This window comes from Cinclus cinclus, chromosome 16 (genome assembly GCF_963662255.1).
Source record: "Cinclus cinclus chromosome 16, bCinCin1.1, whole genome shotgun sequence".
In the NCBI taxonomy this organism is placed as follows: domain Eukaryota; kingdom Metazoa; phylum Chordata; class Aves; order Passeriformes; family Cinclidae; genus Cinclus; species Cinclus cinclus.
The window spans coordinates 523,283-539,281 of NC_085061.1; the positions used below are offsets into that span (position 1 = coordinate 523,283).

General features: G+C 48.5%; 1 protein-coding gene across 2 annotated transcripts; it reads right to left on the bottom strand.

Annotated features, from left to right (window-relative positions):
• Positions 1–1,633: 1,633 nt before the first annotated feature.
• COG7 (component of oligomeric golgi complex 7) lies at positions 1,634–15,893 on the bottom strand. 2 transcript variants are annotated; one of them, XM_062503503.1, is made up of 18 exons: positions 15,673–15,893; positions 14,928–15,076; positions 14,361–14,477; positions 14,106–14,274; positions 13,048–13,130; positions 12,172–12,294; positions 10,821–11,019; positions 8,718–8,845; positions 8,208–8,362; positions 6,899–7,015; positions 6,317–6,382; positions 5,425–5,611; positions 4,352–4,492; positions 3,829–3,912; positions 3,396–3,510; positions 2,296–2,439; positions 1,919–2,080; positions 1,634–1,814 (listed from the first exon to the last, which is right to left on the bottom strand). In XM_062503503.1, the coding sequence occupies exons 1-18, from the start codon at positions 15,836–15,838 to the stop codon at positions 1,687–1,689; spliced, it is 2,433 nt and encodes an 810-aa protein (XP_062359487.1). In that variant the 5' UTR covers positions 15,839–15,893; the 3' UTR covers positions 1,634–1,686. The 2 variants fall into 2 exon arrangements, with proteins under 2 accessions (XP_062359487.1, XP_062359488.1); XM_062503504.1 differs by having other exon boundaries at positions 1,674–2,080.
• Between the last annotated feature and the right edge of the window lie 106 nt (positions 15,894–15,999).

Sequence of the window (15,999 nt, forward strand, 5' to 3'; positions counted from 1 at the left end):
CATTCCCAGGGTCCCTCAGCCCCTTGGAAGTGGTGGAAATGGTGGGTCCAGTTGCTGATGACCACCAGCAGCAGGACAGAGGAACTGGCGGATGATCTGACAGCTGAGGTGCCACCAGCATGTCTGATTCTGCCCCACACAACAGAATTCTGTGCTCAGAAGTCTCCAAATCCAGATTCAGGGAGTACTTCCTCAACACGTCCACACTCTGCCCCAGCCCATTCTCCCTCAGCTGGTTCTCATTTGAAGGGTGAAGGACCAAGAGTCCCCAGACACACTGCTCTGTACAGAACCACCTCACCCAGGTAAAGCCTGAGCTCAGAGAGCCCCTAAACCCCCCTGAGTGGCAACAGGAAGCAAAAAACTTTGTAAAGACAGAGGAATCCAGCCCTTACAAGCTGTCCTAGACTTTTCCCGTCTCCTGAAAGAAACATTTCCATCTCTGGGCACAACAAACACACAAGCACAGCCCCCTTTCCCACAGGAGAGCTCTCGTAGTGATGGCACTTGATCCCATATCACAGTTGAGTGGGAAACAAAGACCCAACACCCTCCCCTCCTGAATCACTGTATGCAGTGTCATGCTTGGAAAGGCCTCCAAAGGATTCATTCCACTGTGAAACACCAGAACACACAGAGAACATTGCTTAAAACTTGGGGAATGCTGAGAGCAAGAACCTGGGCATTTCCTCTCACATTCTCACCAACAGACAGCAGGTCCCTGGGATGGGCAGCAGGTCCCAGGCTGCCCACACTGTCCTCCTGCCCTCAGCCCCAGCTGGCTGCCAGCCCAGGCCAACAGCAGCAGAACAAGGAACAGCCCCAAAACCCTCCCCAGCTGTGCTGGGCCAGGGGAAAGGTGGGAGAGGCACAGCTGGAGAGCTTCACCTTCCTTACAGCAGGAGTGAAGGGAACAGAGTGTTCTCTGCAGGACAGGGGCAGCTCAGCATTCCAGTCACAGCTGGCTCATGGAGCAGTCTGACATCTCATAAAAGTGGGAAGTGTCTCCAGTGCTTGGCTCCAGTCCTGTCCCAGCCCAGCTCTGCCCAGCTGGACCCACAGCAGCCTGAGCCCAGCTGGGCAAAGGGATTTCACTGCAGCAGCAGTGCAGGTGCTCCAGACTCAGCTGGCATTCCAGTTTTGGGGCCTCCCTGTATTCCACCCCACTGTCTCCTAGGAAAGCACACTAAGCCTAGCCCAGCTGTTTCACAAAAATCTGTGTAACAAACAGGAGTAAATTCTACAAGAAAGCACCACTTTCCTTAATTCCTTACAAACTCCCATGCGTTCAGTAGAAGGGTGAAATCGCACCAGGAGCAACCTGCAAAGCTGGTTTTATTCTGAGGGCTGAGCTTCATCAAATCTCAAGTGCCAGATGAAGAGACCCTTCCTGACCCTGAGCAGTAGCCACTGCCTGCAGGCCACCCCCTCTGTGCTGCATCTACCCCATCACCTCAGATACAGCAGATTAAATTCTCTGAAAAAGCTGCCACAATGCATGAACTCTACAGCACCTGGCAGAACATTTCCAGCACTCCTCAATCTACTCAGGATCATCAAGAGTTTTCAGGAAATTTGGCTGTAGGACATCTTTCCTTATTTCTAAAGATGGAAAAATGGAACAAGCTTTGCCTAGACAAAGATATTTATTAAAAGTTAGTCTGAAATAAATCCCCAGAGATCTTTTCACTGTCCTTGCAGAAATGAAAACCAGTCTGAGTCCTTGAGCAGGTGTGCTAGGGGCAGGGAGGGCTCAGCTGACCCTTCAGGCCCCTCATGGCTGCAATGCCAGCAGCAGGGAGGGCACAGCTGGCACTCCAGAGCCTTCATGGTGGTGATGCCAGAGGCAGGGAGGGCACAGCTGGCCCTCCAGACCCTTCATGGCCACAATGCCAGAGGCAGGGAGGGCACAGCTAGCCCTCCAGGCCCCTCATGGCTGCAATGCCAGCTGCCATCCTGCGGGGCAGGCTCTTGGCAGCCTGGCGGAACTCCTCTGGCTTGGCCTTCAGCAGAGTCACGATGTTCTGCAATGTCCGTGAGGGCTGCAGGCCCAGGGCATCCATCACATTTATGAGATAATCTGCAAAATTCAGGGAAAATTCGTATTTAACTTGAAGCAGACAGTATGAAATGAAAGATCTCCATGTTCTTGGTGGCAGAGGGAACCCTGTCACCAAGAGCTGCCTCCCACAGGCACCAGCAGTAGCTGGAAAGCACCACCAGGCAGGAGCCCTGCAGGTGACAGAGCAGCCTGTGTGACGGGAGCTGTGCCCAGGACACCGTGCCCGTGCTCACCGATGTCCGTGGCCAGCTGCTTGGTGGAGTGTGCTGTGAGCTGGGGGATCTGCAGGATGACCTCACAGTACGTCTGCATGGTGGCCCTGGCAATGGAGCCCAGCCAGTAATCAGCCATGTTGTCCAGCTCAGGCAGCTCATCCCCTGCACAGACAGACAGCCAGACAGCCCCTGTTAGCTCTGCACACACACAAACCCCGCCCTGGCTGTGTTTGTACGACACAGAACCATCACTGGTTAATAACACCTGAACTGCTCCTTCAGGACACCCAGGCAGAGTTCATCAGCTGGTTTTGGAGCAATCAAAGCAGCCGTGTACTGTACACCACTGACGAGCTCCAGACCCAGAACACTCCCCTGGATCACTCTGCAGCTAAGTCACTGCCAAAGGGCTGATGGGTGACCAGTGGGACAGGACACTGCCTGGCACCTCCTACAGGATCCTCTTCCAGGAGTAGTTTGCAAGCCACAGCAGTGACAAGGATTCACAGGAATTCTTTTCCCAGCCCTGAAGTCAGTCTGTGTTCATTAGTGTTTTGAAAATTATCAAGCCATTACAACATGTAAACGCTTGAAGGTGACATAATAGTAATGCAAAAGCCTGAAGTAAAGAGCATGTTTTTGGAAGGTTGCAGGAAGACTGTAAATACCAAGCTCTATACTTTTTTCACTGTCTGTGGAAATAATAGCACCATAAAGAGACCAAGCCCAGCACACCAGGTACACTGCCAGCCTGCAGGGAAAGGCATCAGGTGGCTACTGCTGTTACCTGCAGCAGGATTAGGGACACAGCAGGTAAGGCCAGAACCCTGGAGCATGAACAGGAGCCAAAACCCAACAGAACTCTTCAGACCCCAAACCATCATTTTAACAAACACCAAACTCACACAGGCCAAGTCAAAGTTTCCAGTGTGAATAAAACCAAAAAATGTTCTACTCGTTACTTAGAGGCTTCTCCTGGGTTTTACCCAGGATTCTTGGAAGAAACAGAAATAGGAAAGGGATCTCCAATGGTTTTGTCACTGTAACACATCCCACCCATGTAATGTTAGGATGGGAAAGCTTTCCCCAAACACTCCAAGCCTTTGATCTCACCATACCTTGCTCTGGGGGGTATGGCAGTTTTCCAGCATGCAATGCCAGGTCCAAAGCAGAATCCTCCTGAGTGACAAATGGCTCAAGGTGCAGAGGAAGTGACATAATGTATTGCCCGATCTAGAATAAAAGCATCAAAAGCTGAGTCACTGAACAAATGTGAGGCAAGTCCTCTCCTACAAAAAAAGTCACCTGCAGTAAATAAAATAAAAAGCAGAGCTGAGCCAGACAGCCACTCACTCACGTACAGATTGGCTCTCGTGCATCATTACACTTGGTACAAGAAATAGTTTTTCACAAGGTCAGAGAAGCAGTCACTGAAACACTCATGGTAAGAAAGACCTGTACAGAGAACTGCTACTCCAAGCAAATCTTTGCTCTCTGGAGTGTTCCCAGCAAATTGTTTTCTAGAGCAGAAAGACAGTTGAGTTCTCTTACATTGCTGATATATTCCAGAGGGGTCAGGCTGAAGTTTGGCAGGTCATCTGTCAGGGTCTCACCAATGCCACCAGAACTCCAGCCCTGTAAGGCAGAAAGTGCAGGATGAACTCCTGACTTCTCAGAGCATGAAGCCTGTCACTACTTCAGAAAGGGGTGACCCAACAACATGAAGTGTGACTACCCAAGGGATTCTAGGAAGCAGAGCACAGATGGTGAGAAAACTGTTCATGATATCCCTCAGGCCCAAAACACCCACCCTTTTTCTGGCCAGCTCCCTGTGGGAAACATGCTCACACGGGTCATAAAAGCAGCACCCCAAATAAACACCTGAGCCTTCAAACACCTGTGCTGCAAAGGCCGTGGGTGAGGGAAGGGAAACTCCCACTGCCTGCAGCTCGTGGGAGAAATGTGGCACCAGAGAGAACCATTCGGAGCAGGAGACAGAGAAGCAGTGCTGACCCAAGGGATCCCCCAGGCAAACCCTGCCTGCTCAGCACAGCCCCAGGCCCCCAGTGCCCACCTCCATCCTGGGAACCAGCAGCAGCTGCTGTTTGATGCGCAGGAACACGGAGTCGAAGGCCAGCTGATGGCACAGCTGGTTCAGGCGGCTCAGGGCAGCTCGGGACGATGCCAGCAGGTTGTGGTTACTGGTGCCTTTCTCCTGACACACACACAAAAACATTCACAGACACTGATGTGGCCACGGAGGGGCTGTCTTAACATGCTTACAGAGGTTTTGTGAGGCCATCCCTGTGCAGCAGAGCTTTGCTCTGTGATGGCACAGCCTGCTTCCTTTGGAATTACCTATTCCAAGCAGCTATTCAAGACAGAAGCTGCCACTGTTCACTGAACTGCAGGACAAGGAATCAACTTCACATTCCAGCCTCCCCAGGCTCTGGCACGTGCTGGATACTGAGAAACTTTACAGAGAAGATGGCAGAGCTGCCTTTTACTCAGAGGGCACAACTGGTGCCCTGGATGGAATTAAGTTCTACGTGGTTTAGTCAAGGTTTAAAGTCAAACACATGACACTGAAGGCAGAACCACAGAAATTGCAGGTAAACCAAGTGCAAAATAAATCAAAACATTTTGAGGAAATAAAATTCTTAAGCTTGAATTCACTACTCCCTGTGACCAATGATGGCAAACATTACTAAGATCCACAAGAAGATAACTAAAGTTATATTAATTCTACCCTGTTCACAGATCCATGCATGAATGGTCCTGCAGAATTCTGTTTCAGACTGGACAGGGCAGCAAAGCCTTAGTGGCAGAGAAAGCCTCAGAAGGTGTGTGGGCTCCAGAATTTGAGATGGCTCCAACACCACCTTCCCAATGCTTGCTGTGATAAAATCTTCCTCACCTGAGCCAATAAGGACACATTCACAAAATAGAGCCAGGATCTGGGGAGAGATGGAATGAGTCCAGACTTCCTAGGTTTGGACATTTCATCTCTCTGTGTATCACTGTCTCTTTAGAACACAGCCCAGGGAAAGCATGAAAAGTCATTAGACTGGAGGGGGAATCCAGGTGTCATCTACCCAGTATGGGCCCAAGAGCACACTGTAATAGAGACAGGCTCCCCAGGGCTACCTTCAGAGTATAAAGTGTTTCCATTAGGCTGGCATACTCAGACGGGTTCTCCTTCAAGAGATAATTGTATTCCTGCCAGGGATTTTTTATGGAGCTTTTCTTTTCTGCAGAACTGGTGTCCTGAAAGCCAGAGAAACTGCAAGGGCTGTAGGAGTCCGAGAGATACTTCCCAGCAGTTGACAAAATCCTGAAAACAAGTATACAAAAGTCACCAGCAGAATCCTCTGGACTCGGCAGTCCTGTCCTCATGCTGGCCCAAGGACCAGCACAGCCCTTGAGTGACTTCAAGGGAGAGCACTCACTGACAGACTCCAACTGCAGCCCATCCTCTCATCCACTGTGCCACCCAGCAGCTGCAGAGGTGCTGAGAGCACAGAGGGGTCTGAACACGAGGGCAGTGGAGCCCCACCAAGCACTGCAGGCTGGGCTCTCCTCGAGTCACACCAAGCATTTCAAGGAACCCCAGGCTGAGCAGGGCACTGCTTACAACAAGGAGTAGCAAGATCCACGTGCTGCCTGTGCCTACACTCCTCAGGTTACAGGGAACCCATCAGGTCAGGCACGCCTACCCTCATTTCAGCACGTGATTCATGCCCCATGTCACAAGGGTGAGGATCTTGCCAATTTGATCTAGTGGAAAATTCCTTCCTGACCCCCATCTGGCAGCCCATTGCTGGCCAGACAGGTATCCAAGGAGAAAGATTCTTGGGACTGTCTCAGGAACACGAGTGGGCAGAACAGTCTATGCCCCATCTCTGACATGTCAAAGCATGGGGAAGGGGAATCACTGGTGGCTTTCCCTGGTCTATGCAACCAAAGCACTTTGGGCTTTGTTTTCTTTCAGCTTGGTTCCTATGTTGACAGCTCCTGAATTAAGGTCACCAGTGCTCACCTGTTGGCCAGCTGCTGCTCAAAGTCTCCACACTGATGAAGGAGTTCACCACAAATGGAAATTATCCTGGGAAAGAACAAATGAAAACACACAGTGATATTTGAGGCAGATAATGCCAGACCCCCCTCAGAGAACCCATCTCAGACCCATGTCAAGTAATTACGAAATGCCATAACCAAACCACAGCCCACACATCTGTCAAGAGTCAATTTGGAGATTAACTCTGCATCCATTTGATAACACTGACTTTTTTTTTTCCCAATGGCCTTATCCCCATGCTATTTCTTGTCATTGTGGGGAAGGCCAGCTCAGTGTCACTGAGAAAAATTCTAAGAGCTACTAATATCACGAGTGATACGAGAGGCAGCCTTGCTCAGGGTGGGGAGCCCCACAGCCCTCCCGTGGCAGGAGCAACCTGAAACCCATGACTGAGACTAGTGCTCCCAGCAGCACTGCAGCACAGCAAGCTCAGCCCTGTGCTCTGCACTGAGAACTTGTGTAAACTGACCCCAAGCAGTTCCCTTTCAGCTTTGATACAAGAATCAGCTCTGAGCCAGACAAAGAAAAAACCAAACCCTTTACCGGACAGAGTTCTGGAATGCAGTCCAGTCCTCCTGGAACAGGGAATCTGCCAGGACATCATCCAGTTTACATTTCTTTCGTATAGACTGCAGTGTGTTTGAGAAGTCAGATGTGTACCTGCAGGAAGAAAAGGAGCAGAGAGAAACACCAGCATAAGAGAACAGGCTGGAGAGTAGCACAAAGACATGTCCTGTGATTTGCTCCACCAGACTTCTGCAAGGGCAAAACAAGAACCATTAATACTAAAGGGAGTACAGAAGAGACTGGCTCCACTCCAAACAGGTGGATGAGCAGAACTGATCAGCCATAGTACACCCAAGCCTAGACCAGAACACAAGGAGCATAAAAGATGCTGTGTGGCTGCCTCAGTTTGCTGCCTCTGGATTACCAGGAGCTCTCCCTGCCCAGGAGAAGGAAGGAGTAAGACATTTTAGTTACCACTACATTGACCATCTCCCAGAAAAGACCAGGAAAGGTTTATATGGCTCCTGCTACTCCAACATCACTTGGCCCTAACTCCAGGAACATGGTGACAACAATCTCATGAATTTGTTTTCTCAGTTACTCCCCAGATGAGAACATGGATAAAGGGAACATTCTGTTTTCTACACACACCCGTTTTCTTTTTAATAATGCCCATAAGCTGGAGGCAGGTACATTGCTCTGTAATTGCCTATAAAGAAGGTGAGATCAGAGACTTGTGCTTTCCTCTTTCCCCTTCCCACAGGGCAGCAATACCTGATTCATACCTGGTGAGCAGCTCTTTCAGTATCGTGAAGGAATAAGGAGTAAATCAGTATAGGAAAAGTGATAGTTTAAGACAAGAACTAAGAGTGACCGTCACTCTGTGGGGTATCTCACACTTACAGGCAGATCTTGAATGTGAGGTCACTTATCCCAGTAACTGCGTTTTCACAGAACAAGTAAGGTTGGAAAAGACCTCCAAGATGATCAAGTTCAACCTCCAGACTTATCCCCCCACTGAGATCTATTTTCATCAGCCTAATTTGCCTTATTTTGTTTTGAGAAACACTTTATACTTCAAAAGTATTTATTAAAAACAAAAACTCTGCCCCACCAGAATAAAAAACAGTTGGCAAGCCTTTGATTTAGCCATAAAATCTTCTATTTTTCCTCTAGAAAACAGCCTATGCTGGAATGAAGCAGCAAGAGGAATATTGATGGTTCACAGTAGTCAGAGACACTTTCTGCTCTCAGCCATTTCCCATAAACTACAAAGTCCTTGGGCACAAACTGCACACTCACAACTTGCTCAGGATAAATGCAGCAGTACCTAAAGGCACCTTACTTTGAGAACAGAGCCTTCAGGGCCTTCAGCAGCCCACACACCCCCAGGCCATCCGTGAGCTTGACGCAGTTGTCAATGGCTCCAGCTGCCAGGATGAACAGTTTGTTGACCGAGTGGTTCAGTTCCTGGACACAATCAATCACTTCCCAATGCTCCTAAATAACAACAGCAACAACAAAGCTGAGCCTGACTCTTCTTCCAGGCAAAAGAGAAAACACACCTTGTGCAACACAGTGTTCTCTGGTATGCTCCATTCTGGTCAAACTCCTAAGGCAGAACCACCCTGGTGCTTCCACCCTCCTGCCCACGAGCTGCAGCAACAGCCAGGCTGCCAAACCCTCTGTTCACCAGGGAAAAACAGCTCTGCCAACAGCAGAATCTTCTACAAATAAAAGGAAATATAACCAAAAAGGAGAGGGGCAAAGAGAGCAGTAACAGTGACAAAGACCCCTGTGTTTAGTGGAAGCTTCAGCCCCTCCCTGTACAGCTGAGCAAAGACTGGTACATTACCAAGGGCACTGCACTGATCTGGATGAGCAGATTCTCTTCTTCCAGGTCTCCATACTCGAGTTGATAGGGCTTGTATGGAGCAAACACCACCTCCACTAGCTCCATCACCTTCACCAGGTTCTGGTCCTCTACAAAGAATCAGATGTTTAGTCTATAAAGACATGAATCTGCTACTAAAAGCCTCATTTCAAGCTAGATGCAGTTCTCCCACTAGAGCAGGCTGCCTGCACAGGCTTGGAATGCTGCCCAACAGCTTCAATCTCAACTACACAGACTGGGTTTTTATTTTTTTTTAGAAACAAGATTATTATCTCTACCTGCTTCCTAAAACCAAGATGTTCTACCTCAACAAGTGCCTCAGGAAAATTAACACTCACTGACCCAAAACAGCCTGGGTGACAAAAATCTATCAAACATTCCAACCTACAGCAGAAGAATTGAAACCATCTGAGAAGTGAAACACATTACTCCTACGGCATCAAACAGGGGCAATCCTCATTTATCAGAGAGCCTACTTCACACTTAAAATAATTGACACTAATTCAATTCACTCAGCACTACTGTGTCAGTGTTCATCAACCAGAGCTGAACGTGAAGCACAGACTCAGCCTCTCAGTGCCAGGCCTGAGCAGGGAGCTGCCAACCCAAACACAAAGCAGGGCTGAATGATTATTGATCAAATCACAACTGGACACCAGCTGCTCTCACAAAGCTCTGCCAAACTCAAACCTGCAGCAAACCAAAATTACTTTGAGTCCTGGGTATCAGAGAAGACTTTCACATCCTGAGGGCAGGAAAGCAATGGAGCAGTCTGTCCAAAGCCAGCACTATCACCAGGCTTGGACATTTTCAAGACCAGACTGAAGAGTATCCCAAGCACTAGGGTCTGACCTCACAGCAGATCCTGCTTGGAGCAGGAGACTGGACCAGACCATCTCCCAAGGTCCCTTCCAAATGGAATTATGCTGTGAATCACAGCTGAGCCCTCCCCTCACATACACACACAGGAACTGGTTTGACTCTCCTCAGCTGAGTCATCTGGCATTTCCACTCTTGAGATATTTCTTTTCTTAAACATCTCACCCTACACTAAAAGAGACAGAAATTAAGGCTTTGGGATTTTTTTTAAACACACTCGGATAACAGTTCAAGAGTGGTCTTCCTATTCCATCATCTAGAATCTGGCATTATTTTTCCAAGTCCTTTTTAGTAATTTATATAATGAACGACAAATTAAGGTGGAAAATGACTGACGTGTACGCAACCAGGCAGACAAGAGACACAGTCACACTCCCTGACATTGCCCAGCAATCATAATTTACAGGATCAAGGAAGAATCTGGGTTTAAACAGCTCAAGACAATGTTATGAGGAACCAAACACAGGAAGCACAGCATCAGGAATGCTCCATGAGCTTTAATTTTGGATTTTCCCATAGCCAGCCTTTGAAGTGGCCCCACCAAATTCATAAGGGTCTATAAATAGCCAACAGCTCCAGTCTGGTGTAAACTTGTGCAAACACAGCACCTCACTGCTTTGTGGTTTGTGGGATTTACTCAGCAGTCATGACCAAAATGACAAATATCCCAGGGAGGAGAAAGCACCGGGCAGATCTGGAAACACTGGGCATTGTCACTTGATTAAACCCTAAGCCAGTAGCAACAGAAAAACTACAAAATCAAATACAAGCATCCAATGGATGCAGCCTTCAAGCAGGTTCTCTCTTGTTTAGTGAGGTGTGACAGTTCCAGGAAACTCCTCAACTTTTCTGCTTTGTGATCTCTCACAATAAGTCTCACTGCCTCCCTGGAGACATTTCCTCATCTGGGAGATAGAAGAAACAGTAAAGCTCATAAAAGGAGAAGTGCTAGATGCTATTTACCCTGCAGAGCCAGCATGCTCAGGACAGGGCTGCTGCAGGAAACTCAAGTGTTGTGTCAACAGCTCGGGTGTAAGATACACACACAAACACAAAGGTGCAAGTGCCGTGGAACTGGGCACTGCTCAGAAGAAAAAAAATCCCTCCCTCCACCTAAAACTAAACAAAATGCCACAACGGACTTTATAAAGCACAGAATGACAGGATTCAATGCCAGAGCCTTACTCAGGTTTGGCAGCATGGCCACCTCCAGTCCCTTGGCAAAGTGCACAGAGGCATCGTGAAGCTCCAGCAGCTGGGCCAGCTTGGTGTCCTGGCCTGTCCTCTCCATGGCAGTGCTGAGACACACGGGGATGGAAGGAACCAGAGCTCCCAGGGTTTGAATCAACAGCACAGTCACGATTTCATGGGGGTTCTTGAAAACCTGCAGCAGCAGAACAGCTACTGGCAAAAGCACATGACCTGAGAGAACACACAGCAGAGAGCAGCAGGCAGCTTCCAAAGCTAAAACACCTCAGAAGGGGTGAAAAACTCAGAACCCTAGCACACAGGAGAGCCTGACTGCAAGTCTAGGACAGTACATATTTACTGCTGTGCTTCAAGTACAGCACCAAGAAAACAAGATAGGCACAGGTCAAAAACCAAATTCAGAAGAACACAGGCACTATAGTGATTCAAAAAACACCTGGCAGAAGAGGGCATTTGAAACAGAGCACTCAGTTTACACAGGTGTGTTGGGAAACAACATGAATCAGTAAATATGAAGAAATAGGATCCTATCACAAACCAAATTACTGGTCAGACAGGTAGAAGTCAGTAGTGGAAAGGCTAGAAAGCCTGTAATCAGCTGAGAATCAGCCACTCCACTAGCATAAAACCTTTTACAGCCTTCACTGTGACTTTTTCATCAGCTTTTCTGCGCATTTGCATTAAAAGCTGGGTTTACCATCAAAAAGGTCCAAGAGTTTTTCAGAAAGCAGAAGCAACACAGGAGACTGAGTGACACGAGCTGTGCCCCATGTGCCATTTCTCACAATCCCCAGTTCAAAGAATTATCTGCTAAAATGTAACCTGACATCTGACCTGTAAGTCACATCAAATCATAAGGCAGAAAAAATACATTTCAGGAAACAGTGAGCTCCTCTGCAGCACAGGCCTTGCACTGACACTGGCTTTGTGACATGCAGATAAGAATCTCTTACCCTTCACGGATGAAAAACTCTTCAACAATATGAACTTATTTCTTCATTTCACCAAAGGACAAAAACCTTTTTTGATCTTACATTATTCTTGGCAGGGAAAAGAAGCACACAGACTCCAAGGGGTGACAGCAGAAGCCCTCAGATATCTCACACAGAGTAACATGCATCAGTCCAGTGTGACCTCGAGGGCTTCCTCCAGGCCAAGTGATAAAGCAAGTCAGGCATTTCAAATGTCTTGCAACAGAACACACTTAAAACACCGACAAATTAGTTTTAACTTAAGATACAGATGAAAGTGATAGGGCAGCTTTAACGTCAATAACACAGCAACCTTGCTGCTGGTGGAGCACCAGAGCAGGAGGCTGTGAGTGCACCTGTGCTGCCCACTGCAGCTGTGAGTGCCAGGTCCCCAGCAGGGTATCATACAGCTCACTCAGCTGGCGATGCAAGCTCAAGTCACTCTGGCAAAGCTCCTGCCACACGGCCACCAGCTGCACCTGATGGGGAAGAGAGAATTCTGAGAGAAAAACTGGCAGGCCACAGGTCTTGCTTTTGTTATGCCAAACCCAGCACCCCCCACGCACTTCTGCCTTCTTCAGGCTCACCCTTGTTCCCCTCTCCACGTTTCAACATAACACATAATTCAGCACCACAGAAGGAAAAGACTTTCAGCATGTAGCTTGAGGCTCCTTAGTGATTCAAAGATTTAATTAACATTGGTATTTCACTCATAAAATGAGATTGCAACTGATACCCCCAAATAATAGTTGAAATACTTGGCAAGCCCCAGCCTTGAACTTAATCCTCAAAAGTCACAGTCATGTGAGAAATTTGAAGCTCAGGTTATGGCTACAGAACTGTCTGGAATTCCAACTTTTAATCTTACCTGAAAAGAGTTTACAGAAGTCAGCAGCTGGCAAGCTGCAGTAATAAAGTTACTGCTGACATAGCCACGCGCACAGAAAGCAAAGCAAAACCATGAGGCACAGAGAAATCAAGCAGAACACAAATATCCTGTGTCTGCTGCAGGGAGGGACACAAGCACCCGAATGGAGAATTCCTCCTGCACGGGGAAGAACCAAAGCTGGTCAGAGCCAGCAAGAGAAGTGGAAAAAAGAAATAGAGACAGGAACAGGAGCCATCCCCCACCACAGCACAGCTGAGATCCGTGGGGCAGCAGCTCCCTCTGCAGTCAGAGCCCAGCAAGAATTCCCATTTTCTTCCTCGATGTTAAAATGTTAAACTCTTACCTTGTGACACTTGTAGTAATAAGCGAGAAGCTGCGGCATCCGATCAATTTCAGTGAAGACTTTAACAAACATTTTTGCCTGATCTAAACAAAACAAAATAACAGGCAACAGGATTAGCCTCAAAGCTGAGCGTGAGACATCAGTCTGAGCAAGAAATCCTCTTCTAAGGGAGCAGGCACAATAGTATACACAGAGAGAGACAACTTCATCTCTCGTTTGCTTATCTTCTCAAACAGGAGAACTGCTTGAAACCCACCCTCAAACAAGATCAGGTAGCAGACACAAGCAATGAATTCAACTTCCAGACAGCATATAATACTAACACATCCAGTATTAAAGCCAGATAAAGCCAGAACATTTCCTAGAAGGAAATAATTATTTTATAGAAACAAGCCAGCACTTACAAACTTAAAGCATACCTGACAAAGGCCTCAGCTTTGCTTTCACCTGTCCTCAAAATGATCCCTTTGCCTCATACTGACTCATTGCACAGAGCTCAGAAACACGGGCTCCTCAGAAATCTGGTTTGTACCCCATAGCCCCAGATCCCTCCAGGAACACATCCCTCCAAGGTGCACAAAGATGAGTGTCAACAACCAGAACAACTACTTTTCAGAAGTGCTGACAGCAGCACAGGAAAGGAACAGCACAAAGAACTGTTCAAAAAGACCCATTTTCTAAAGAGAATTTATAAAGCTACTTTTACAAATCAGCAGGAAGTCAGAACGCTTCCAAACAAATTTCTAATTATACCAACAACACCATGATAACAGAAAACACCTCAGGGCCCTTCTGGTTATTTAAGCAGCTCCTCCATCTCACACATCCACATGGCCCACAAAATCCTGTAATCTTGTTCCCTGAAGTGGCCACAGGTATCCCAAACCATAGGAAAAACAAAGCAGCACTGGCCTGCAGGCAGCTGCAGAGCCCAGAACATTCCAGGAGAGGTCAGGACCCAGTGCCAGGAGTTTTCAGGACACCAACTCTCCACCCAAACACTGTTCTAAAGACAATAAACTCTGTGCCAACAGTAAATGACACCAGGAGCTACTGACCTACAGACTGGGAGTTAAAAGCAGCAACAATCTGAGGGCTGGCCATGGCCTCCAGGCGGTTCTTCAGTGCCTCCAGGTGCACACACTTCTCTGAATAATCCGGCGTGTCCACCAGCATGGCCAGGCTGCTCTGCATGCTCGTCAGCTTGGCTGAAATCAGGGACACGTCCTGCCACGGGGAAAGGCACCTGTTACCAAGGGCAACCTCAGACAGCATCAGCACCAGGCACAAAGACCAAATGATTCAGTATTTACCTGTGTTTTTAGAGTCTCTTCAATATCTGCACTTAGTGTGCTCCATTTGTCTGCTTCCTGAAGTGACTCGGCAGCCAACTGCATCCTGGACTTCACTTGGTCAATCTCTACCAAGACCTGAAGGAAAAAACACAACATTATGTCCCCCACTGAAACAAAAAATGAATGTCACGCATACTTGGGAGTTACTTCCTGCTTGAATTTCAAAAACAAAAATGTGTGAACAGGTTACGTTATTACAAGAAGATGGAATGATTTTAAGAATCTAGAGATGTAAAATCTTCTTTCAAAATTAAATAACAATAGGTTAGTTTGAATTCTGGCCTTATTCTTTTGGTAGCCACTTTGCCTGAAAATGCTCTGCACCCCAGCCAGGTACCAGCAGCTCTGGACCAACACCTGAGCAGCTGCTCCTCAGGACATGTAGACTACATAGGTCTGTATCCCAACCTCTCCACCATTCATGTTAAAAGGCTTTGTCTATCTTAAGTTCACAATATTATTTCACATGAACAGTTCTGTAACTTTCAGAATTTCACAGTTTGCAGATAAACACTAAGAACTGACCTGCATGGACTGAGCTGTGTCTTCTTCAAACTTCTTTATATCTTCTTTAACAAGGATCATCTGCTCCTTCAGGAATGTTGCCTCCTGTTTCAAGACTTCCACTTCCCGGAGGACTCTGGGCATGTTCTGGAGAGCCTGATGGCTTGTTTCTGCAGGAACACAGAGCAGCCAGTGAGGAGGGCTGAAAGCCCTTGCAGGAACAGCTGTTTTTCAATTATCTTATCTAATCTTCAGTACTTGAAAAAACCCAACACTAGACAACAAAGCAAAACATCAAACAACAAATCTCCAGCTGTATCTTTAAAGTATGTATTTTATCATGGGATCATTTAGGTTTAAAGGGATCATCAAGTCCAACTGCTCCCAACAGTCCAGCCCTGTTCCCCCAGCACTGCCAAGGCCAACGCTAACCCCTGTCCCCAAGTGCCACATCCACACGGCTTTGTAATCCTTCCAGGGATTCCAACACTGGGCAGCCTGTGCTGGGCAACCCTTTCGGAAAAGAAATCTACCCCGTTATCCCACATAACCCAGCGCTGGCAGGAGCTGTTTCCCAGCACTGAACGCAGATGCGTCGGTGAATAACTGCAAGACCCGAGACCGGGGCGAGGATCCCTCTAGCCTGGGCAAGGCCGGCCAGGCCGAGATCGCCAAGGTGGCCACAGGTCTGCCCGTGGCACCTGCAGGTGTGGGGGCACACGGGCCGAGCTGAACCCGAGCAAGGCCCGCCCGGCACAGCGCGCACCTTCCACGGCGTTGTTCACCTCCTGGATGAAGAGCTGCAGCTTCATCACCAGCGTGGCGGCGTGCGCGTCCACCTTGCCCGGGGCCTCCTGCTGCACGGCGCGGAACGCCGCGTTCACCCAGCCCTTCACCTCGAACTCGTCCGACAGGAACCGGGAGAAGTCCATGGCGGAGAGGGACAGCGAGGGGACAGCGGGGGACGGCCCGAGCGGCTGCGGCCCGGCCCCGCCGCGCACCCGGAAACGCTCGGCGGGGTCTGGGCGGTCCCGGGGCGGTCCCGGGGCGGTCCCGGGGCGGTCCCGGGGCGGTCCCGGGGCGGTCCCGGGGC